At 39.5% G+C, this 24,739-nt stretch overlaps 1 protein-coding gene across 2 annotated transcripts; it reads right to left on the bottom strand.

Annotated features, from left to right (window-relative positions):
* Positions 1 to 1,538: 1,538 nt before the first annotated feature.
* NAPEPLD (N-acyl phosphatidylethanolamine phospholipase D) lies at positions 1,539 to 22,605 on the bottom strand (the record flags this gene model as incomplete). Of its 2 annotated transcripts, none has more annotated exons than XM_084302230.1 (5): positions 1,539 to 2,704; positions 4,733 to 4,847; positions 5,824 to 6,470; positions 11,686 to 11,989; positions 22,394 to 22,605. In XM_084302230.1, 5 exons carry the CDS (start codon positions 22,603 to 22,605, stop codon positions 2,579 to 2,581), a joined length of 1,404 nt encoding a protein of 467 aa, XP_084158356.1. In that variant the 3' UTR covers positions 1,539 to 2,578. The 2 variants fall into 2 exon arrangements, with proteins under 2 accessions (XP_084158356.1, XP_084158357.1); XM_084302231.1 differs by lacking the exon at positions 22,394 to 22,605 and adding an exon at positions 13,787 to 13,876.
* Between the last annotated feature and the right edge of the window lie 2,134 nt (positions 22,606 to 24,739).

The following is a 24,739-nucleotide window of genomic DNA, read 5'->3' as shown; positions in this document are numbered from 1 at the left end:
TGCATTTAGAGTGAACTTCCCTTTTTCCTTCCCACTGGTCCAAAAAAACACTGTTCATTTTGCAATATGCAAATTACAGTACAATCACATCATGTTTTGCCATATTTTGAAAATTGTTTTTCCTGCTTCTGTATTTAACAAAGTAGTAGGTCAGACACTGCGAATTTTATCTCACTTTTTTCTTCTGAGACAAGAAGAAATTAGTCTGTTCCAGGTGTATCTGATTTTATATACATATATAAAATATCACCAATGGAGATGTCTAGATGTCCCTCTCCATGTTCTTCAACCTAAAAATAAGTTTTTCATGCATCATCTTTTTGATAAAGTTGTTTGTCCACTACCAAAGGAAAAGAATTCAAATGGCCATTGTCCTCTCTATTTAAAATACATAAAAACTTTCTGCAGCATTGCCTCAATCTTTTTTTTTTTCCCTGGCCTAGGAAGAGCTATTTTTAAACCTTTTCTTCACAGAACAATACTACTGAGATGTTTTGAAACAATGCAAGACTCTCCAATGTGTCTTCATAAAACTGTCTTAATTTTTCATCCCCTGCTCCATACCCCATATGGAATCTTAACAGCACCAAACAAAACATAGCAGTCACTGTTCTGCATACAAGTGCTGTGAACGAATGCATCTAAAACAAAACATATTCCATTACTGACATACAAGGCTCTGGTCCTTATAATTCAGTACTCCACATTATTCTATGATTTTATGATTTCTGCGTAGCTATAACAGGTACTGCCTATTTTAGTTTCATTTTCTCTTTCTAAAATGCAAAATTTTACAAAATACAGGCTATCGATTTTGAAAATTGAAAGAACAACTTGAGTTTTAACCATGTCCTACAAAATACTCTTAACGTCCTGCAGCTTTGTCTCCTCCACAATATTATGTGTAATATACATCACATTATCCTACCCATTACTGTAGCTGTTGTTTAAATGTAAGGCCCAACACAGATGCCATCTGAAATGTCCTCCCCTTAATCAACACTGAACTAACAGCAGTAGTTTTAAACTGGTTTTGAATCATCTAGATATTCTGGTGATAACATTCCTAGAAGAAATACCTTTTCAAATAAAGAAATACTGATTTTCATTAGACATGAATTACACTAAAGGAATATGAGCTACTTTTTCTCACAAATATTTTAATCATCTGTTCCAGAACCCTTCCTCATAATGAACTTGAACTAATTGATCTTTGTCTCCTTCTGCTTTCTTTGTTGGTATTTTATTTATTTATTTATTTATTAAGACTTATAGGACTTCCCAGCACAGGTTTTAAAAAGGCTAACTGTTAACAATTAAAGATCATTTCAGTTTGCTCCTAGCAGGAAGTCTCATTGACTGGTTATAATTTACCAGTTTTAATTTTAATTTTAAAAACTGATCTTCATGGACTGGGAATGCAAAATGTAATGCACGAGAGCAAAAAAAAAAAAAAAAAAGACCCATATATTCCATAGATGAGAAAAATCATGAACAATCGATTTATTTTCCAATGAAATATGAAGGCGAGTAACAACCTTTTTATTTTTTGGCAACAATATGCTTTAATACTGTAAATGAGCATGGCAATTTGATACAGATACATTTAGCCAAGTATTACAATAGTAAGTAATTTTGTAGTCTCTCATTCAACTTTAAAATTATAGGGAAGCTATAAGGAAAATTACCGCAGCCCTTGCTTCAGACTTCTCACTTTAAAAAAGTACTTAATAATAGGCTGAGTCAATGCAAAAACAAGCGCCATAAAGTGACTCTTTCATCTCATATACTGCATTTGACAAAAAAGTTATTATAGATGCATTCAGGCCTAACTTAAAGACACTGACAAAACAGTATTAGGGTGCAGATATTCTGGCCACCAGTAAGTATCTACACATTAATGTTGCATTATTAAGTGCTCTCTCACTCTCTCTCTTAAAGGCACAGTTCTTTAAATCATTTTAAAATTCAGCTTTTGTGGTTCCTCAGTAAATGAAAGTGTAGAAGCACTCAGTAAAATAATTATCTTACTGTGCTTGTGCTTTACCAACACAGCTGTACTGGGAGACTCCCCACATAACACAGAGTGAAGCTATCAAGAAACAGGGCGTAATTTTGAAATTAATGACTAACAAGTGGGAGATTACATTTTGACAATGAATAATTCAAGTCAGCCATTAATTATAAGATTACATCCTGCTCTGAGGCTATTATTGCTGTTATAGGTAAGATGAAGAGTTGAAAAAAAAAACAAACAAAAAAAAACTGTACAGTGTACATCAGTGATGTATGTGAGCCTGAAACTCCAAGTTATACCCAGACAATACCTTGTATATTAACCAGATCACCACTCAACATTTGTAAACAATTTAACTAGTAAAATCAATTTAACAAAAAAAAAAAAAAAGTGTAATTGTAAAATTAACTTTATATGCAAGCTTTACTTAAGAAGCTGACAAACCTGAAACCTAGAACTCATATTCACTCAATCTGCTTTGTAAGTACATCAAATTAACATTTGTGATATTAATTTCTAGTTCAAATCAAACAAGGCTTACAAGGAACTGTTACTGGTTCATTATTCAGACCCATCATTTGTGCTCAAGTCCCGTGATTCTCCATGGCTTAAGACAAAGAAGTCTTCTTTTTTCAAGCCATATCTTTCAAGAGCTTCATTCAGTTTAACTGGAGGATCCAAATAATACTGGAAAAGAGCAATATGAGGAAAAAAAAACAAAAAACAATTGAGGCATATGGTAGAAAAAAAAAAAAAAAGAAGTATCACCACTCTAGAACACTGGCTTACATTTTAAATACTACCCCCAAAAAATCGGGGAACATATTTGTCAAATTGAACAAAAATGTTTGGTGTAATTTTTAATTTTTAAGCAGTAAGAATGCTGATTTACATTCTTAAGTAAGTAGTAAGATGCAACTTATCCAAAATTCAGTCTTCAGTGTAATTACAGAATCACAGAATTTCTAGGTTGGAAGAGACCTCAAGATCATCGAGTCCAACCTCTGACCTAACACTAACAGTCCCCACTAAACCATATCCATAAACTCTTATTAGATTAAACTAGATTTCTTAAAAGCAGAAACATGGTCATTAGTTATTCTTAGCACAGAGGAGGAAGTAGTAACAGGCAGTAGATGGCGCTTTCTTGTGTTAGTAAAACAAACTTGTCAGTTTTAGCGTGCCATTTCAATATTGTTCGTCTTAAGTTACTTCATTGTATTTGTTGTATTTCAAAGGCATCATAAGGGAGAATCGTCTTTTTTTTTTTTTTTTTTTTTTTTTTTTTTGGCTAAATAGCTAATTTGTATCTCAAGTGCTAGTGACACACCTTGTTACAAGTATCATGGATAGAAAACATAACTACAAACATTTTGCCTCAGGTGAACATACTTAGCTTCAGAACAAAGTTACCATGTTGCCTGGTGCAAATGTTGCAAAGAAAGTTGAAAAAGAGCTGCCAGACAAGGTGTAAAGTATATGTAGATGCTTCCCTTTCACCATACTTTTATTTTGTCACTCTTAAGGTAACTGCTTATTAGAAATGGGGAGACAGGGCAGGGGAAAATCAGCAACAATTCAGGATAACCTATTTTTTCCATATTTTTGCCAGTAAAAGAAGCTATTATTTAACTATGAATCAAAAATAGCATTCAATTTATTTACTAGACAGACTTAATTACATAATTAATAAATACTGTATTGAACTAAGGGCGCTCAGTGCTTATGTGATGCACTGCTGAGTTTGCTTCTATTATTGCACAGATGTCCCTACCTACAACGTTCCTTATTCACACTACAGGATGTGTTCTAGTTATTTAAACCTCCATACAATCATCCTATTTTTTCATAAATTATTTGCCTTTTTTTTTTTTCTGCCTTCATATTCTAAAATTACCGGTAATGCACTATCACATCTACTTAATTTTCCATATGGAATGCTTAGACCCAGAAGATTGTATGAATCTATACTGAATTAATTTCTGTCTTGTTTTCAGATGAAAGGATAGAGGAGCTGTTGTAAGAATCAATCTATTGATTGATTAAAACCTAAAGGTTCAGACTTTAGGGCACACGTGAAGTTATTGAAATTCTTGACTAAAGTGTTATTTTCTTGGCTACTTCAGTCTTTCTCTGCACCATATGTTTTGCATTTTAGTATTTACTTGCTAACCTTATACCATATACAAAGCAGGAAGGTGGGCAAATAAAAAAAGCGTGCAATTGTACTTCACTGGAGAGATTACCTATTACCTATACCTATTACCTATTACCTATATTTACTTTCTCTAAATCAGCAGGACTACAGTTGTAACTATTTCTGTGCATCTGGTTCCTTCACCAACAAAGAAGGGACTTTAAACGTGCTGCTTAGCAGCGTCCCCAACGTGTTCCTCTGTCTCATGGACTTTTCCATCAAAAAGAAATTCAACCTTAAAAATATTTTTTTGCTAAAGTTACAAAATGCTAATGAATCTCCAGATGTTTCAATAACTCTGTTCTTTAAAATTAATCTTAACCATGGAAATATGATATTCAGTTACGAAAATGTTGGAATTGTTTTAACTGTAGTACCTATAGGAACAACTTTTCACTTCTGTAATGTCACATTTTAGGTATATACTACATATCTGTAAATGTAAACTGCATGAACAAAGTTTCATTAATGATCACATACTCAAGAAATCCGAAATCATATACAGTGCTCAAACGTACCTCATTTGCTAAAGCAAAGGTTCCCCAGTGAATTGCTACAGACTTCTTTGCTTGAACATCAATATGAATTCTTACAGCTTCTTCAGGATCCACATGCTGGTGTTTCATAAACCACCTACCAAAACACAAAGTGCATTTTTTGTGTCACATAATTAAGTGCCAGATTTCTTCTTAACTTGCATTAAGTTGCAAGGAGTCTTAAAAAAAATATACCTGCCTAATCAAAAAGTTATAGAGTATACATGCCTGAAGAATATCCAGAGAACTCAAAATTGACAAGCTGGAATATACCAACATACCCACAGAACAACAGCTCATGTATTTTACTCCCTTTTACAAAAAGTTTTTCTTACCTGTATTTTGAATAGTATTAATACATATTATTGGTACCTGGAGGCAGTAAGACAATAGATTTAAATTCTATTTAATTTCATTCTAATATTCCTTATCAAAAAGTACATGCTTCAGAAGACAGATGAAGGGAATGGTAGTAAATCAGAGGAGAATCTGGCAATTTTTGGAAAAACAAACAAACAAACAAACAAAAACAAACAAACAAACAAAAAAAAAACAACAGATTTTTACACTTTGTTCTGACCCCTATCTTCCTTTCCCAGCCCATACATGCTTTGCCTCCAGCACTGTATGAATGTTATCACCTAAAAGTCTAGATACCCCATGATAAGTAGGATACGGATTCCTGAACAAATAGATCTTATACAACAGATTAATCTCTGTCTCCAGCTAAGTTGTAAAAGCAGCATAAGGACTGAAGCAAGGGAAAAATGCAGCAAGCTGCATGCATCTAAATGATGTGGGTTGTGTGATGCTATTTAACAGAAAAAGCCACAAAGTAATTCCAGATTTTTACTCAACATTTTCATGGAAGAAAGTCAGCTGATTCACCCTTGCTGTACTTAGTACTGAAGAATAAAACCTCTGAGAACACCACGTGTACACAGGCAAGCAAACTAGACATTTTAACTCCATCTTCTGATTGCCTGGCTGGTTTTGTTTGGTTGGTTTTAGAAGGGGAGGTCATTCAGCAATTTTTTTTTTCCTTATTTTGATCAAACTTAAGATTTTCATACCTTGGCTCATAAGCTCCAATGGGGATGGCTGCGAGATCAAAAGGTCCAAACCTTTTACCTATCTGTTCAAAAGCAACACAGTAGCCGGTGTCTCCTGAAAAGAAAAACCTATTCCAAGGCCCCAAGACAGACCAGCTGCCCCACAGAACCTTGTTGTCATCTGTCACAGTCCTTTTGCACCAATGCTGCGAAGGGGTGAAGACAAAAGTTACGGCGTCGTGGCCAGGGACACAGTTCTCTTCCCACCAGTCCAGTTCAATCACGTTCTCACAGCCGCATCGCTGCATCCAGTCTAAGAGCCCCAGGGGCACAAACCAGCGCAGCTCGCTGCCGAAGCGTTCGTTTAAACTTTTTACACTGTTGTAGTCCAAGTGATCGTAATGGTTGTGGCTGATCACCACCGCATCTATTTTGGGGAGCTGGTCAACTGTGCACGGAGGTCCTCGGAAGCGCTTGGGACCCATCAGCTGCACCGGGGAAGCCCTCTGGCTGAAGATGGGGTCAGTAAGAAATACGATTTCATCCATTTCCACCAGAACTGAGGCGTGTCCCAGCCACGTCACTCGCATGCCAGTTCCCGTCTTTCCAACAAGTTCCGGGTTTTGAACAAAGTACGGTTTTAAAACTGGAAGCTCTTTATCGAGTTCCTAGCAAAAAAGAATATAATATGCATGAGATATCTGAAAACGTAGTTGGCTGTAGAATAAAAGCTTCGTATAAGGCACCAATCATTACAGTCAAGACTCATTTTGTTTATATTTTAAGCAACCTCAGAACTGCCATACAGATGCCTTTTTAATGGGTGTTTTCCCAGCAACTTCCTAAAATCACCTTTGATTTTGTCACATTTTCACTTCTCTCTCAAGAGAGAGGAGAGAGCTCAAGAGTATTCCATCAGGCCAAGAGACCTACCAAGAGAAAGCATGTTTGAAAGCGTTACAGTGAAAGCCCTGCAAAGCTGAGCTTGTGCAACTAAGTGATGCCTCCCCAAACCCTAACACAAATAAGTCACACAACCAGGGATAAAAGAATACAATGTTCCCAAAAATATTTGCCAAAGCTCTGTTCTACCAGCCTGTAGCAGACCCTCTCCCCCCACTATGTATGGAAGGACCACCTGGGGGTTATCCTCACTTCATATTGATAGTTTTTACAGTTCTGTCTTCATATCTGCCAGTAATTCACTGAATATTCACTGAGACTCAGATCTCATTTTTAAGATGGTCCTTTAGGCACTTAGCTATGCTTTTCAAGAAGTTTTACTGAAACTTCCTAAGTAATTAAAATTTAATTATTACTGAATAAATCACTGTACTGATCTGCCTGTAGGTTCAGGATGCAGCCCTGTGAATGACCTACATCAACCAAAATCCATACTCCCATGTAACAAAGTTAACGAAACCTTCCCCCACCTGCCCTCTTGTTCCAGCAGGAATGCTTACACAGTTCTCAGATCTGACACCTCAGAGAACTGAATCAGCTGAATATTAATCCAGAGGAGGGAAAAAAAGCTTTCAGCTTGGTCAGCTTCCAAATTTGACACCACACAGCCTCAAAAGTGCTGTAGTCAGCACAAAGGAGGCCATGGCTGTATGTTATCTACTGAAACTGATCAAACCACCACTCCATTCTCTCTTTTTGAACAAAAGTTATGTTCTTCACTGCAGTTTGGTTGAAACGCGAATGGAAAAAGCTTTATTCATAGTAAATAGGGGGGCTTCTATTAAAAAAAAGGTCCTCTCAGAGTTCCTGATCATCTCCATCTCTGTTGTATGGTAGCTACAGCTCTCCTCCCAGATCGCTGTGCTCTGCACTCCTCACATTACTTGAGTAGAATTTTCCTTTATTAGGTGACTTCTGACAACTCCTCTCCCCCTTCTAACCAGTCATGTCCCAACACTTCTGGTTCCTACCCACATTCTCCCTGTCTTGGTTGTTGCTTTCATTCCCTGCCTCCAGCATAACAGATAAACACTATCAGATAGCTCATACAGAGCCAGCCTCCTGCTCCCTTGAAAGCTCAGCTGATACTGTGACAGCTTAGGAGTATAGGATTTCCTTTGCTAAAACAGTCCTGGTAGCTTCAGGGAAATTACTTACTCTGCAATATTTTATTGATTTCGAGGGCATATGTCGGGGTGGATACTGAAATCTTACTGTAAGTAATGAAATATTCATGAAATTGCTTTTTCTGAGAGCTAATGGACAAGACGTGTGTCTCCTGGAAAAAGTTTCATTACTGGCTCAAAAAAAAAAAAAAAAAAAAAAAAGAGGCATATACTTACTGTATACAAAACCTCTAAAGCTGACTGGTTAGTGTAATACAATCATTTAATTCATAGAACAATGAACAAAGTATGATTAGTAGACTGAGAAAAGCTGTCACTTCTCTAGGAAAAAAATGAAGTGATGTTTCATTCTAAGTACACAACAGTGCCATACTACTCAAGAACGGAAATCAGGTCAACACATGAAATTATGTGGTTAAATCCATAAAACAGATTATATCAAGAAAATTAAATACAGATATGAAATTTAATAATTCTCACAATACATTTTATGTCAGTAAGGGCATTTTTTACGGCAAACATTCTTTTCACGTACTTGTTTTTAAAGTGGGACTACAAATCATTTTGCACTGAAAGTCAGGCAAGTTCACTGTGTCCTCACACTTTTGCATCACAACTATGCCCACAAAAGACAAACTCTTAGGAAAGTGCTAAATTTTGCTATTTCAGGTAAGACAGCTCAATCATTCTATGTCTCAAATAAGAAGGCAACTGCTTGACTCTCCCACCAAATGAGTAAAAGAAGTCATTCTACTTATTGGCTACACTATTTTTGTCAAACAAAATTTTCTGGCCAGTACTAGTAGTGCCTGACAGAGTGTTTACACTAAGCAAGGAGTTGCTTATGTACAATGATTTCTCACTCCTCCTGGAGAAAGGAAGGTGAGTCTCAGTTCCAAGACCCAACATGTCTCCTCAGGGCCAGCTTCAGCTTCAACCAGTGGCAAAGGGGACAGGTAGTAAGATTAATTGCCACATGACAGTTCAGTCAATGAGATTACATGTTTAGTATGTGTTCACTGAGATGCAGCTTATGTTTCACTGAGAAATGGTGAACAACATGGACCACATCCTTAAGATCTGTCATAGGAAAAAAAAGAGGAGCATTTTCAGGGTTTGTTCCTAAGAAGAGGAAACAAAAACAAACTTTCCTGATAACCGAAGACCTTCTTGGTTCAAAACCTAGATTGAAAGCCTACTTATAAAGCAGTGAGCACTAACAATTCAAATTAGAAGATCTCAAAACTAAACCACAAGTTCTACTGGCAGATAGTGAACAAAATACATAAACTTATAGAATCTTTGGCCTGCTATAGTACATTTTGTTCTCTGACAGACTGACCAGAAACATTAATACCACAGGAAGTACAGTAGAATTTTGAAACATGACATCCATTTCAAGTCAGCTACCAACAGAAGAAAACGTGCCTAATGCTGTCTTGTCTTTATCACTGGTAGAATATGAAAACGTGCCCTACTGTGCCATGTTGTGGCTCCCACCCCCAGATCTTTCCTTCCTAATGCAAAGGAAGGAGAAACACATGACTGGCTTTGGTAAAACTTGCTAATTAGCTTAGGATTTTTGGCACTTAGTTCATGCTGGAATACCACTGGATTTTTACAGAAATAAGAACATTCTCCATTGTTGATCCAACAGCTAATACTTCAGAGGCACTTCAATAGCACTGGAAAAAAAAAGCTTTTAATAAAACCTGTATTAAAAGTATAAAAAGTTTATGTATTCCAGATAATGATAGAGGCTTGTTGTGAAGACATGATTATAATACATATAGCTTTTACCCACTGAACTACCTGGATAATTTTTATTTTTATTTTTTTTTGAAAAAACATATGCAAAGCATTTGGTACAGATAAACTGAACCTGCCCAGTATAGCAGCACACTCAAAAGTGGAAACTAGAGCAGGAATCTCTTGTAAGGATACGTTATCTACCAGTGCTAAATAAAGTATGGAGCCCTTAGTTTGAATTTTAAACAAGCTCAGAAGTGCTTTACAGCTTGATTTAGGTGTGGAGCAAACGTAACTGGAACAAGCATCAAAATGGCTGAGGATCCAAGAAGTGCATTTCATTGATCCCTATCTAGGTTCTTCTGTTTCTGATTTACTTCACCGAGCTACTGAATAATTGCAGGCACTTAATTCAACAATTTCAGATGCAAAGCAATAAAATTAGTCCAAAATGAATTCCAGTTGGGTCAGAGAGAGAGCACTTTACAACTGGTAGAGTGCAGATTTCTTTGTAATCATCCTTTATTGCAGGGATAACCAGTAAATTAAAGAGGAGCGCTGCAGTTCTCCACTGCCATCAAAGCTGCATGTTCTGCAGTCTGCACTACACCTGAGCACTGCCTACTAGGTAGCTCAGTCATTAAACAGTTTCTGACCAGTGCTGACAAGATCTGCAGCGATGATTATAGGCACCGTACACACACAGAATAGGGCAGCAGTCAAAGGCAACTGGGAAGAATTTTATGTGAATTTTACATAAATGTGGCTGAAGTATCGTAATGCAACACGCTGTCTGGAAAGCTGTACACACTGCGATACAACTGCTGTTATTACAAGGTACAGATAATGTACAGAAGCACAACACCAAATTTAAACTGGTACATTGTTGGAATGGATCTCAAGACCGAAATAGGTTTGTTGGGCTTTTTTTCTGAAGTCAATTATTACTACAGAACAACTACAGCCAGGATTAATTCCCCCTTAAATATGCTGCGTCACACATCCTTAAAGAAATCCCCAAATTTTTCACCCTTGTGTTAGTAAATAACAATTTTCCTGCTAGTAAAGTTGATCAAATTACTTCCTTCACAGGTAATTCATATACAATAAAAATAAAAACGTAAACTCTTGCTAAATACTGCCTGGGAGATTATAGCTTACACTTGCCTTCTTGGATGCTTAAAAGCATTATTAACTCTTGTTGGTTCAAAAGTGTTTTCTCTGCTTGTGTACCCTTTAGCACAGCTCTTCTGCACTGCAAGACAACACATTAGAAAATAAACTGAGAAGTAATCCTGTCAAAACTGGAGCCATCCAACCAATGGTTTTCCAACATCCACTACTCTTCATGGAAAAGAAGAAGCTTTCAGAGGTTGCTTCTCCCACCTCCTCTTTTTTAGACCTTCTTTATATATACATTTGACAGAAGCAATATACAAAGAACAAAAAATGGTGTTTCCCAGTAGGCTGGCACTGTACCTTTAATATTTCAGTACAAATACTTGCTCAGATTAGTTTTAATATATACATTTTTTTCTCTTGATACACTGAAACAGAAAAACATCTCCATAAGTAAGACAGCTACTATTTAATATATATATAAATTTACAAAAAAAAAAAAAAAAAGATTATCTCAATGGCAGTATGAAAAGGATATTTAAAATCAAACATGTCACAGCTTTTGTCTGATATGTTTGTTATATGATTCAGAAGGCAATGCCTATTAAAAATTAAACAGTTTATCTGTTTAAGTAGTTTACGATTGAGCTAGGAGATCATTTTTGTTGTTTTTGTAAGAATAAACTGACCCGGATAAATCAAAGGTTGGGGAACTAACTGGAAGTCAAAAAAAAATGAAAAGGCAGAAAGGATCATCCCGCTTTTGGAAAAGAATAAAGAAAGCAATTCCAAAAATCAGAAAAACAACACTGAGGAGAGTCTCCAAAAATTGTCTAAAAGGCATTAGTTAGGAATTATCATGTTTTATCGATTACAGAAGAGGTAAGAGCAATCTAGATCAAGACCAGAATAAATAAATACTTACCTGTTTTGAACTTGGCACGTTGCTGTTATCTTTTTCCATGAGGCACCATTTCAAAACATTTGGCAAGGTTGGTGACTTCCATGTTGGCCATGGGTTGACAAATCTCCCATCTTTGCCTCTCTTTGATTTAGTTACATCTTCTTCTAACCTGTAATCCAGCCTGAAGCTTTTCCTGGAGGTCCTGGAGGAATCACTGCCCCTGGATCCTCGATCTGCATTCTGAGGTTTCCTCACTGCTTCCTTAGGGTACTGGCTGCCTGCAGACGGCTCTTCTATTTTCCTCTCCATATCTTTTTGAGGAGAACTAAAATACATTTTTAAATTAATCAATCTTTTCTTAGATTAATGTCAACATTCATAAGACTGAATCTTCTCACACATTAGAAACAAGCCTGCCCTACTCATTTTATGATCTACTGTATTTTTCTTATTTTTCTTTTAGAACAGTTGCTGTTACACAAAAGCCTTCAAAAACATGCCGTGGCAAGTAGACAGGAGATCTCTTTGTAGTGCAGGCAGAATTTTACTCCCTGGTATGCACAGCTTCAGATACTAACACTATTATCTACCAATTGCAAGACCGAAGGGGGAGGGGATCCTTACTATTCTTCCAAAATGTAAATTAAGTTCCTCCTGAAGCTTATGACATTCAGTGCCCGATGTAATACAATCCCACAAACATGTCCAAGAGACACTGAACTATATAGTGCCTTAGGACTTGCCCATACAGTGACTTTACTTTGCAGTAAGAGCAGCAGTCTCATGTAGCATTAACAACATGTTACTTCTGCCTACACAATGCATCACGATGTATACAGACATCCAAGAACACAGAACATAGAAGATGTTTGGTCCTATTTCCTATCTTGTCCAAAACCAAGGTAAAGCTTATTGGAGTAACAGTGAAATTAACTGCTTCAAAGACAAGTTTGATACAAGTTTCACTGAACTGATGAGCGAAAGGTCACAAAAGCTTGGAACATCTCAAAATCACGTCTGCGATGCCTGTTCTTAATTCCATTTTGAAATGAAAAAAAATAGGAAAAAAACTGAGAAAAGTTTATTTCTCTGAATTTCTCACAAATTTGGGGCATTTTGTAGGACACTTTGAACTTAGTAGTCAGTCTCTTATTCCAAACTATACTTCAGTGTTGGACAGCTTGGGAATATGGAGTCCCATTGATCTCATTAGAACCAAGGTAAAGAAAACAAATATCCCTACTTTATTTAAAAAGTTGCTGAAGCAATTCAGTCAAAGCAAAATGCTTCCATTTCTATACTTATGTTCATCATTTCAGTGTTCTGACAATATTTTAAAAACAGGTTGCTATTTTAAGAAGTGCTCACCTTTCAGGTACTTGCATCTCTACCTGATAAAAACCAGAAGATGCCTAGTAATGAACAGACAGCACGATATGCTGCTTAGATGCGGAAAGGTTTTTTTAAAATTAGAAATTGTGAACTTTGTCCTGTGGAAAGTTCTCTACCACACGGTTTAGACTAGCCACCATTTCATTAACTCAGCTATTTGAACTCTTGCTGGTATACTCGTATATGAAGCACAGGTCTGATGTACCAAAGTCAGTCCACACATACAACATTTTCAGGAAACAGAATTGAATGAAGCCCACAGTTTGCTTTGAAATTTCTTAAATGTGGTATTTTCTAAGTAGCTGGCTAGGCAGAACTCACTGTGCTGCTCCTAAGTTCATAATTACAGAAAAAAAAAATAGATTGTTACTGCAGCATTACAGCTGGGCTTTTACACGCAGAAAAGCTGTGTTACCAAGGCAAACCCAAATGCATTTACTGGTGATGCTCTGCCTCCAAATGCAGAGCTCTTCCCTGCTATTTCTGCAGGGATCAGTTAATAAACAGCAAGTGGGAACACACGTCACTTGTGAATGCAGGACAATTGTTCAGTCAACACTGAGAAAGCATTCCTGGTAACACATTTGAGAAGTAATACTCTCGGTCATAACCTTGTTTTAACAAAATTGCTTTTTATCCCAGTTTCCCTGCAGTTTTACTGAAACGACTCCATTATCCATTTGCTATTTAGCTATAATATACAACATCTGCATCAGAACATGAACTGTACCTGTTGATACTCCTGAGCTGTTTGCTCTATTCCATAAAAGATTTACTGGAGCCAGCCTTCAATGGAACAGCCACCCAAGTTGCTCTATGCTGTTTTTCACACACATAAGGGGTAATTAAAAGAATCAGCGGCACAAAAAGGCAGATGGAATATGAAAAAAAAAAAAAAAAAAAAAAGGAATACTAAATTTTAAGGGATATATTAACTGTTCCTTTAACTTAAAAATGTCTCATGTGGCATTCCTCAAAGAGCATCTTCAGTGCCAAGTCCTCTGATTAATTTAGCAAAGCACGCAGACACAGCATAGAACATCTACTCTTCTAGAAAGCATCATGAAAACAAATCACAAAAGTTTAACCAGATAGGTACTTAATTCCAGGAAATTCTTCTGTTAACATCTCAGATGTCTGATTTTTAAATATATATGACTACTGTAATTATTGTTCCTACAAGCCATTTTATATTAGAGAGCAAAGTGCCTAAGGTTTTATTTTTAAGCTTCTGTTTATCTATTCATTCATCTCTAAAATAGGTGAATTCTGCCTTTGCTTACATTTTTATAAAAACCTTTGATCTTATTCTGAAAGTATAAGCCTCTAGGGGAAGTAGGGATCAACTCCGCTGATTAAACAAAGACAATGCCAAAGCATTTAAGGCACTGCAGGTATCTGTCTGCCAACATATTTTCCACATGATGCACATACATTACTTTCATTAGTATTCCATAAGCAACCGAAGGGAGAAAAGACCTCAGCACTCACAGAATACTTTAAACTCTTTTACATGCATAAGAAAAGGACAAATTTACAAACTAGCAACTGACAAAGTATTCCTGATGAACTGCAGGTTCCTTTGAAGTCTCACCGATTCACTTCTGTTTCATTTAAACTGGTAAAACGTATCCAAGACTATTCATGGAATACAGTAAAAGAAATCTGATTTTTCTTATTAAAAAGTGGTAGACTCATTTTGAGAAAGCCAAGATGTTTCAATCATTAGCTTAAAATAAAACTCAACCAGTTATTAGTTTAAAGAGATCCTTACCCTTTTCTTTTTTTTTTTTTTTTTGCAAAAGAAAGCCTCTTTCAAGGAGATTCAGCAGCTATATTTTAAATATTAAAAACTACCCAACAGGAATGAGCCGATATTTCATCCAGCTTTTCTGAGTTCCTCACCAAGAAAAATAATAGTTTGGCAGAGAGCTTCCAATAATATTTAAAAAATACATTTAAGCACTGGATCGCCAGCCAAATTATGACCAGCAGAGGTACTAAAACCCAACTGGACAAGAATTGTGTTCGCTTGTGGGGGCAGAGGGAGGCAGCAGGAAGGGGCCACGTCCTCGGTGGATATTTGTTATCACAAGGCTCCACCAGACATCTTTATTTTCCACACTTTTAAATAAAGGGGAGAAGTCCTACTCTACTCTGAGGCACTAAACTGATTTGTTAACATTGGAAAAGACCCTCTGGGATGAGGTGACGTACCCACAAAAAGGGCAAGTGGATCGCCACTGCTCCTAAGAGGGGCTCAGCCAGGAGGCAAGGCCACCATCCCCGTGCTGGGAGATGCTTTCCTGCTTCAGCTGCAGGCAGAGAAGGAAACGTACCAACACAGAGGAACTGCTGAACGAGCCCATTAGTCATGCCAAACCCACTGTGCCAGAAGGTACACTAGACAGAAGGGAAGCACAACCCTGTTTGATGAATAGGACGAAGCCTAACATGAATCAAAACGCAGAGCTCACACAACTGGTTTTCCAGCACCAGGTGCTAAGGGGCCCCTGCGAATCCACAAAGCAAGAGCGAAGTTGTAGATCAGGCAGGACACGGCGAGGAAAACCCCTGCTTTATGTTCTGGCAAGCAGGTTCGTTCCTGGAAATAGGATGAAGTTTTTAGGACAGTAGGTTTGGGGTCGATTGTTTATTTTAGCATTGCTTATCTAACTGAGAACTCGGATACGAGTATTTTGGCTCTAAGTCTTTTCTTTGCTTAGGAAAATCATTACAAGTTTATTTAAACATTTTAATACTTCCTATCTGTTCCAAAAGAAGGTTGAACACAGGATACATAAAAATTACAAGCACCACCATCATTAAAATTTCTGTTTCCAAGTGCTCACTGCAGAGCTTCCAGCTCCGCATTATTTTAACTTCATCAGTAGAAGAGCATCAACACAGAACCTGGTGTCCAAGTCCTCACCTCTTCCACTCAGTCTTTACCAGCCACTACTCAATACACAAAATGGATATAATTCTTCCTCCTAAGGATACAGCCATACACAATCACTAACTGTAAACCCTGCTGGAACAAATTTATCCTTTTCTACCTAGAAACATGGTCCTTATTGAACAAATTCGTAACACAGAAAGTTTAAGGGTTACTATGAAACTATGGTTTACCTGAACCCACTAAGATCCACAGAACCTCATACCTACCTTGCAAACATCCCACATATTTCAGATACCCTTATTATTATTATTCAGATATCCTTATTACTGTTTTTGAAGCAATGAGTTTGGTTTATTTCTAATTGCTGCCTCTCTCTATAGACTACCTCCAGGATTTAGGTGATGCAGCGTGCAGCCCAAAGGGATACCTGAATACTGCTACCCAACTCACAGATTTTCTTACAATATGCATGCGTTTTATGGCTGCCAAAAGCACACTTCTGGCTTGAAACTAAAATAAATAAATAAAAGGGTTTCAGCTAAAAGGTAAGGTATTTGCAAACACTAGGGAGCACACGAGTAATTTTTTTTTGAAAAAAGCCCCCTGCACACTCAACTATCAAACCACTGCCAGTTAAATTTTGGCAGTACTTTTATTTTTCCTTCAGGTCAGAAATTGTCTGCATTAATTAGTGAACAGTTCGAGACCGGAAAATTCTAAATGCATTTAAACTTTTACTGTGAAGTACTTCAGGCTGTCCAAACCAGTTGCAACAGCAGTTATTCCTGATGCCCTCTCAGTCTTAGGATTTCACACAAAGGAGCTCTCAAGCCTGGAACTAGCTGATCTGCAAATACTTTTATTATTTGAGATTTCCAATTAAAAGCTACAAGCACGAACAAGTGCTACAGAAATTTTCATTCCAATTATTTGATATTTTAACAGCCAGCTACAGATTCCATAGGGCATCCTGTTTTCTATGATATTTTTCACAATCTCCCCAAATCCATGTTAGTACAGCCTTCTCCTATCCTTGGTTACACCCATTTTGTAGCACAGCTATAGGCTGCCAGCTGCCCCCTCTTTGCTCCTACAGATCCCGACTCCACAGCAGCTCTGTGTGCTGTTAAAGATGAACAACTGAGTTGATAACAGAAGCAGAAGTAGCCCTCTCTATAAACCCCTTAGAATTAGGGCAAATCTTCAGCCAGTCCTATCTAGTTTCAAGAATCAACAGTCCAAAGGTTTATTTATTCATAACAGCAAGAGAAATTCTAGTTGCAAATAAAGCAAATATGAGGCTTTTTACAACAGCTGCAGCACTGAAGCCACCACCAGCAGCCAACCCACCTGTGCCCTTGCTGCTCCCCTAGGCTTGCCAGAACAAATGTGTGTCCACATGATGAACTCAGCCAAGAGACCGATCAAGCTGATAGTCCCTCCTTACCTGCCCATCCCCTGGAGAAGCGCTTATTTTCACCTGGATCACTGCGTAACCATGCAAGCATTTATACCAACAAGCTGGCTGGGACAGGGGAGGGTGCTAAACCACCAGGAAGTTATTCCCAGTGATTAGGAGTGCCTATCAGCTACACCCTGCTGTGCCCTTGGACACAAATGCAAACGTGTGTTAGTCGGGTCCACAGTAGCCCCTGGGGCCAGCTATTTCTCAGCGCGGTGGTCAGCTCGGACGTCGGATGGACTGCAGGAGGATGCCTCCTCCTGGAGCTGAGGCAATGCATACCGGCTCCCTGTGCTTCCAGCGCCCAGCTGGCTAACCAGCCCCATCCTCCACAGCTGCTTTACAGCCCCATCATGCTGGGGACTTGCATTTAGTAGTACAGAAGACTCGTGCTACATGTATATTCTGCTTAGCTTGTGGCACTACACGACAGTCACTGTCTACAGGGGCCACGCGTACTAACAGAGCTGACAGACTCAGCATCCAGTGCCCGTACCTTTACATACCCATTAAAGCAAGTCGTTTCCTTCTCTAGCCTCATCTTTCACTGCAGGCTTGCATCCAGGTTTCCAAAATCTGGCACACGGCCCTCACATTTAAAAGCGCAGCCTGGTCTATCATTATGGTTAAGCACAAGAGCGGTGGGTGTATCGCTGTGCTATTCCGGAGGCAGTCGCAGAAGGAAAGCAGGAGTCCACTTGCCCTACACCAGAACATAAGAGCGCTTTACTGTCCTCTCTCTACACAACCAATCTCATACAGCCACTTAATGCATAGGGAGGAACGCGGGAAACGCTTCTGGAGCTGGGATTTAAAGTTTTCTTACCTGCTCTGCTACGCAGGACTCCAGCTGACCACATACGGAAATGAGGTTTGTGTGTTGCAGCCATGCTGTGGCACACGGGACAATTACTGCATCGTGACTCAAATGCAGACAATTTCTAAAGTCAACAAAAAAATACCAGAAGCTAGCCCATGCACACAGCTGAGCACTGATAACCCTTGGATTCAGACAGCAAGGATAATCTCCATGGATGGCCCCTCACACTCGCAAGGGATTCCAAAAAAGTTCCCCTAAAGGAGCAAGGACACAGCTGGAGCCATCCAGCTCCGGCACCAGGACCCCAGCAGCAGCGCCCTGGCACCAGCCCTGCTCTACTAGCTGCTCATGCAGATGAGCAGTTCATTAGTTTTAGTTGCTCTCCTGACGTGAATAGAGTTAATCATAGACACAAACCCTGCCAGGACGGGGCTTACTGTTAGAAGAAACAAACGTTGAGGTTCAGCATTTATAAGCATGCTTCAGCCACCCTCACGTGTTAATAGGCTGAGCGTCTTGGTTTTAGCACTTCAAGCTATTTTCTGACGCTAAAGCTGTTAGCACAGGTTTTTCTTAACTAAAATGAAGTTTTAAAATACAACAAGCTTACACTCTGGCTTGAGGGTAGAGGTCTCCTGCCTAACATCTTCTGTCAGTTAGACAGGACTAAGGATAAATGAGACTCCCCTACCACGCTCACTGAGAGGAAGGCTCCACACGAACATGCAGTGGCAGAAATCTGACTTTGTTCATGGCACACGGCCCCAGAGTAAGAGCTGTTCTTACAAAAGTGCCCAGAAGTCCCGTCAAAACCTTCATCCATTGGATCCACGTGGCAAAGCAGGATCCAAAGCAGTTCATATATATCCAGCTCTGGCATTTTTATGTCTGCAACTCCACAGTTGCTATCTCTAACCCATTTACTAAGGCTTTTAATTTTCCTTTTCTCTCCAAGCCAGAAAGGAACAAGCTGCAATGCAAACTTTCTCTAGACTCACACTACAAATAATCCTTTAAAATCCCGCAAAGCTTCAGTTATTCAGGAAGCGCAGCAACACCCAACCATTAAACTAGTCTTTATTTTTAAGTTAATAGTCACACATTTTTTGTTTATATGCATATTTAAGTGCTCCTCTACTTAATTCCCTCTCTTCAGTTCAAAGTCCAAACACATGGGACCCAATGTGATTTCTTTGCAATATAAAAATATTTCCCTAAGTTATTTTTTTCCGTCTTTCACACTTAGTTTTCAATATGTGCTTAATTTTTGCTTGTCCAAATAACATTCTTTCTCTGTGTATATATACACACACATTCCCCCCAGACATACGGCTTTTTACAGAACTGTAACATCCGACCTCAAACGTATTGAAATCCAAATAAAACATTTCCACATCATTTAATATAAGGAAATTAAAGTTTTTCCTTACTGAAAAAAAATAGTTTTTCCTTGAATGTTCAAAGACCATCTTGCACATGAGTTAAGCTAAGAGGCGATCAGCCTTCCCAAATATAATGTTTGAATCCTCCAAACTTCACGCTAGAAAGACAGAAAGCTGTCATACAGCACCCTGTAAGTTCTTCAACTAGAGCACAGCCAAAGGAAATTACAAGTGGTGGAACACCAGACACAGCAGAACACAAACACAGAAGGAAATTAGAACCATCACAACACATCAGCATTTTTCCTGACAACTCCTTTTCCTATCCATGACCAGCCTTTTACTCCATCCCCACAAGTACAGGTTATGATGCCTCTCCACGTACTCTCAATGAAATGCAAAGTGCTTTAGTTGTTAGTCAACAGCAAGAGAGTTGAAGTTGTTTGTTCATTTGTTTTCCCCTTATGAAGGAGTCAAGGCACCTTTCCAACATAAATGTGAGCCATCTACTAATTTTCAAGGCACCATCTTAAGTACGTAGGTGTTTCCAGGAGACAAAATGTTTAATTTAAAAACACCTAAATACATACACACAAACAACTTGTTATTGTGGCAATAACAAGTTATCAGGAACAGCTGAACCTCAATGAAACCTTCCCTCAAAAACCAGGCCACAGCATGGGAGACTTCACGCTAAACAACTGAAGTTATTTCCAAACATTGTAAGCAATAAAAAAATAAAATATTATGATAAAGCTTACTCAGCAGATAGCACCCCCAGCTACAACTGTGATAACAGATCCTACACAAAACAAATCTCTTGATATGCATCCACAGCCTTCTTCCTTACCAGCTGACTTTTTGCTTGCACACCACCACACAAACCTTATTTTTCACAATAGGGACACAACGGCAGCCAAGTGTTTTCATGGTGTCACTTGGTAACGTCCAATTCTCTTTGCTGAACAGCTTTGTAGGATGGATCTGTTTGGGTGCAGTCGCATGCTATTCAAACCTAAGTTGTACCTTCTTTGCATAGCTGCCAATTACATGCAGACAGTAAATAACGTGATTGTTAATTCCAAACCAAGTACAACATCTGCTTTACAGAGAAATCCTTGTTATTCAAAGCCTCTAGCTGTGCTTAGAGGCAAGATGACCAAGTGATTTACCACGGCCCAGCTCTGAGCATATTGGAACGAGGACCCTGATTACATCCCTAGCCAACATGCTGCAAGCTACAAAGGTACAGCAGTTGAGTGAAAAATTAAATTGAAATCAGGAATGGATTTACAGATGTGACCAAAAGAAAAAAAAAACAACTCACAGCAGGTGTTATACATACAGGCACTAATTAATACAGCAGCATTAGCATTTTCATCACCACAGATAAAACAATCGCTTTCCTCTTTGCAGAATAGAATTTAAAAGCTATTTCTGGTTTGAGAATTAGCAGATCTAGTTCAACCTCGGGCTTGAAAGACCATAAAAATAGAATTTTTCTGCTGAGGTAATCCCTCCAATCTACTTAGTCTATACAAGGGAAGAAAACAATAATATTGGAACGCTTCCTTTTAAACAGGGCACAGGTCTCTTTTGATCTGGGCCAAGCTGAAGCCCAATTAGCTGGTACTCGTATTTCAGCAGTTTCCCTTCCATCCCTTTCTCCTCTCCTGAGCAATCCTCTCCATCACGCTGCAGAAATCAGACTGGGCTTCCCAGTCTTTAGGCATTCAAAGTTCCTATTACCTTTTTATAAGAGATATTTCAATTTCAGACCATTTCAGGCATTACTGCAGCAACCCTTGCAGTAATTTCTTAAATAGTAAGTAGGTTTTTTTATATATTATTAATGCTTGTTTTTTTTTTTTTCCTTGAGAATTTAATCAGCAAAATGAATCAGGCTTTATTTATTAACTGAGAGAACAGCTACTATGAATTAAAGAAAAATATACAACCATTTTCACGAGTCTTCTGCCAAAAATAGAAGCAATAGCTACTACTTATTTCCCTGTTATCTTAGATTTTTCATGTTGCTTTGGTCAGTGTAGCTTGAAAAATAAAACAGGAAGACACAAGTACAAACTACTTTCCTTTAGAAGAAAACCTGAAAACTTGCAAATGGAAAAAAAAAAATCACGATCATCACTGGAAAAAACATTTCCACCGAGGCTTAATACGAACATTACTGCACGAAGTCAAGACGTGCAACAAATGCTTCCCCTAAATCCTTACTAGAGATAATTGCCGATGACTGAGATTATGGCTGAACTAATTACACCAAGTTACTTCGTTAATACCTTCCACTTCACATTTACGTCGTGCAATAGAAGAAAAACTCTGGCCAGCACCACCTGCCCCTGCCTCCCGTAGCGAGGACAGGGCTCCCGAGCCGCCCGCCCCGCGGAGCGCCCTGCTCCATTATATAACCCGCCGCTGCAGCATATCCCACCGGCCCCTTAGGGGAAACTACAGCACCGCCGCTTTTATCCCAATAAAAGTGGGGTTTTCTCCTTCCAGCCTCCCTTTCCTCAGCGCCAGCGGGGGGCAGGCGCTGGGGGTGCCGCTGCCCTCAGCATCCCCTCAGGGATCTCCCGCGCCACCGAGCCGGGGCTGAGGCAGGCTCCGATGGCCGGGGACCCCTTAACTTTTCCCTCCCCCGGTACCGTAATTTCAGCCCTCCCGGGAGCAGGTGGGGTCGGGCAGGTGCTTCCCCCACACGACCACAGGAGTCCCGGCTCCCCCCCTGCCCTCAGGAGCGCGGCGCTCACCTCCCGTGCCGCTGCCCCTGAGGAGCCCCGTCCTCCTCCTCCTTCTCCTCCATGGTGCCGCTCCACCCCCTCGGCGGCGGCTCCGCGACTCTCCAAGAGGAGGAGGAGGAGGAGGAGGAGAAGGGCTGCGGCTTCCCACCTGACCAGCACGCCGCCCAGGGCAGCGCGCCGAGCTGCAGGCAGCCGCTCCGCAGCGCCCGGCTCCTCGCCATGGCCCGGGCCGCTCCCCGCGGCGCTCACAAAATGGCGGCGGGGGGGGACCGGGGCTGAGGGGGGTCGGCATGGCCGGGCAGGGGGCTGGGGTTGATCGGACACTGTTGTCCTGCGGTCCCGTCTGGGGGTGTGAGTGTGCTCTTAACCACCTGGTGCTGCGCTGAAAAGTTTCCTGAACTGGGTTTTGTGAAGAGCTAGGAGGGATGACACTGCTGCTGGAGGGAAGCAACCCTCACTAGGTCATGTACCGCCAGAGCAAAGCCACCCAGGCAGCCTGCCTTACTCTCACAGAGCAGTTCTCAGGCCCTTGCATTGCCCTCGTTCTTTCCTTCACTGTTAGGAAGTTCAAACTCATGCCAGAGTTTCTTTGCACGGGGGATTAGGACGGTTTCCTCACCCCTGCCTACACCTATGAGCAGTTCACACCTGATTCCAGCTGGGGACTGAGGGATTTTGAGGAACCCAGTCCAGAGCAATGAGGGTCTCAGAGAAATAAATGTCTAATTTTAAAATCTTTCCTTATCTTCTTGAGCACGTGGAAGGTAAATGGAAGGTGAAGGATAAAGCTATGTGTGTGTGTTATAAAGAAGTGGTATACAGCAGCAATATGAACTCAAGGCCTCTCTGGAGTTTAGATAATACCTTTATTTGTGTGTTACCTTGAATCGCAGGAATTGGTGGTGAGATTGTCAGGAAATCTTATGCAAGGCCAGAGGCTAAGGTCTAAGGGCCCTGGGAGGTGAGAAACAGGAGCCTTACTTTTCTTGTCATTAATCTGTCATTCTCTTAATGTCTGTGTGGTAGAGGGAGGATAATACTACCAAGTTAGAGGAAAAGAGGAAAACAAGTATGTAGTGTTTACCTATGGTCAAGCAGATTTGCTTCCTTTAGCAGTGGAAAAATCCCAATTCATGTATCTTCTGTATCTTCTCACCTGACTGTTCCTGATGGTTTCACCTACCTGTATGCCTAACACTAAGTAGGCTTTGTAGTAGTTATGAGCTGTAGTCATACTTCATTAAACAGAAAGCTATGTGTATTTAAGTTATTTGTACTGTTGCTTTATAGAATCTAAGGGCAGACTAAATGAGTTGGATGATAATCCTGTTCTCCATAGGTCGGATCAATCCTCATTAACAGGAACAATTAGTGCCTACACATAGAAACTTGAGTAAGTCACCAGGTAAGTGCCTTCGGACTGGTAGTAACTAATTACCAACAGCAGCGGATTTAGGATGCTTATTCTGCAGGTCAGCTGTGTATCTCCCTGTAGGCAGAGTTGCCTGCACATGTCATTTGGAAGTAGTTTATAAGCCACCAGTGCTACATAAGCCACACTTGAGGAGGCTTTGCTTTAGTAAATGCATTTTGTCTGTACTACAAATACAGCTGTCAGCATTTGGGGGCTGTAAGTAAAAACAACTGGTGTATGTGTAGCATGCAGTTTTTAATTTGAAAGGGAAATATCTTTTTTTATTTTCTGATATAATGACTGGTGTAGAATTATATGGTTGTTAAAGTAATTTCTGAAAGCTAGAAGTCTATATCCTGTATGAATTACCTACTCTGCCACACCAGTCTGCACAACATGAGAAAATTCAAGTTCAGAGGTATTCCTCAGCAGACCTAGAGTTTTCAATTAGTTTCCTGTTTCAGTATTCCCATGAGCCAACTAAGATCTCAGTCTGGTCCTGCTGCTTTGGTAGGTTTTGATCTTTCACTGTCTCATGCGTGTACACACACACTTAAATACAGGAAAAGTCCGAATGGGATGTTTGTGCACAAAATGTTGTGTAAACTCAAACCCAGAACAGATCTCTGTCTGACTTGTAATATACCACAGACATGCTAATATGCTTAAAGGACTGACACTGCAGAAGTTGGAGACCTTAAGTATCTAACAGATGGAAGGTTCCATCCATCTGTGAATGAGGTAAGAATTTTTATTTGACACCTCGTCTGAAGGAACTTTCATAATTTTATTTTCTTGAGTGACATGCATTCCTGGTAATTTTACTGCTCAGACTGGCTCTATATATGTCCCCTATATGTGAAAATTAAAAAGGTTTGGGAGCCTCTTTGTACTGCAGAGAGGCATAGATAGTGAGGAATATCAATCAAACATTATTCTTG

Source organism: Netta rufina (assembly GCF_964035555.1).
Source record: "Netta rufina genome assembly, chromosome: 1".
Lineage (NCBI taxonomy): Eukaryota > Metazoa > Chordata > Aves > Anseriformes > Anatidae > Netta > Netta rufina.
This window is presented reverse-complemented; position numbering and strand designations above follow the sequence as displayed.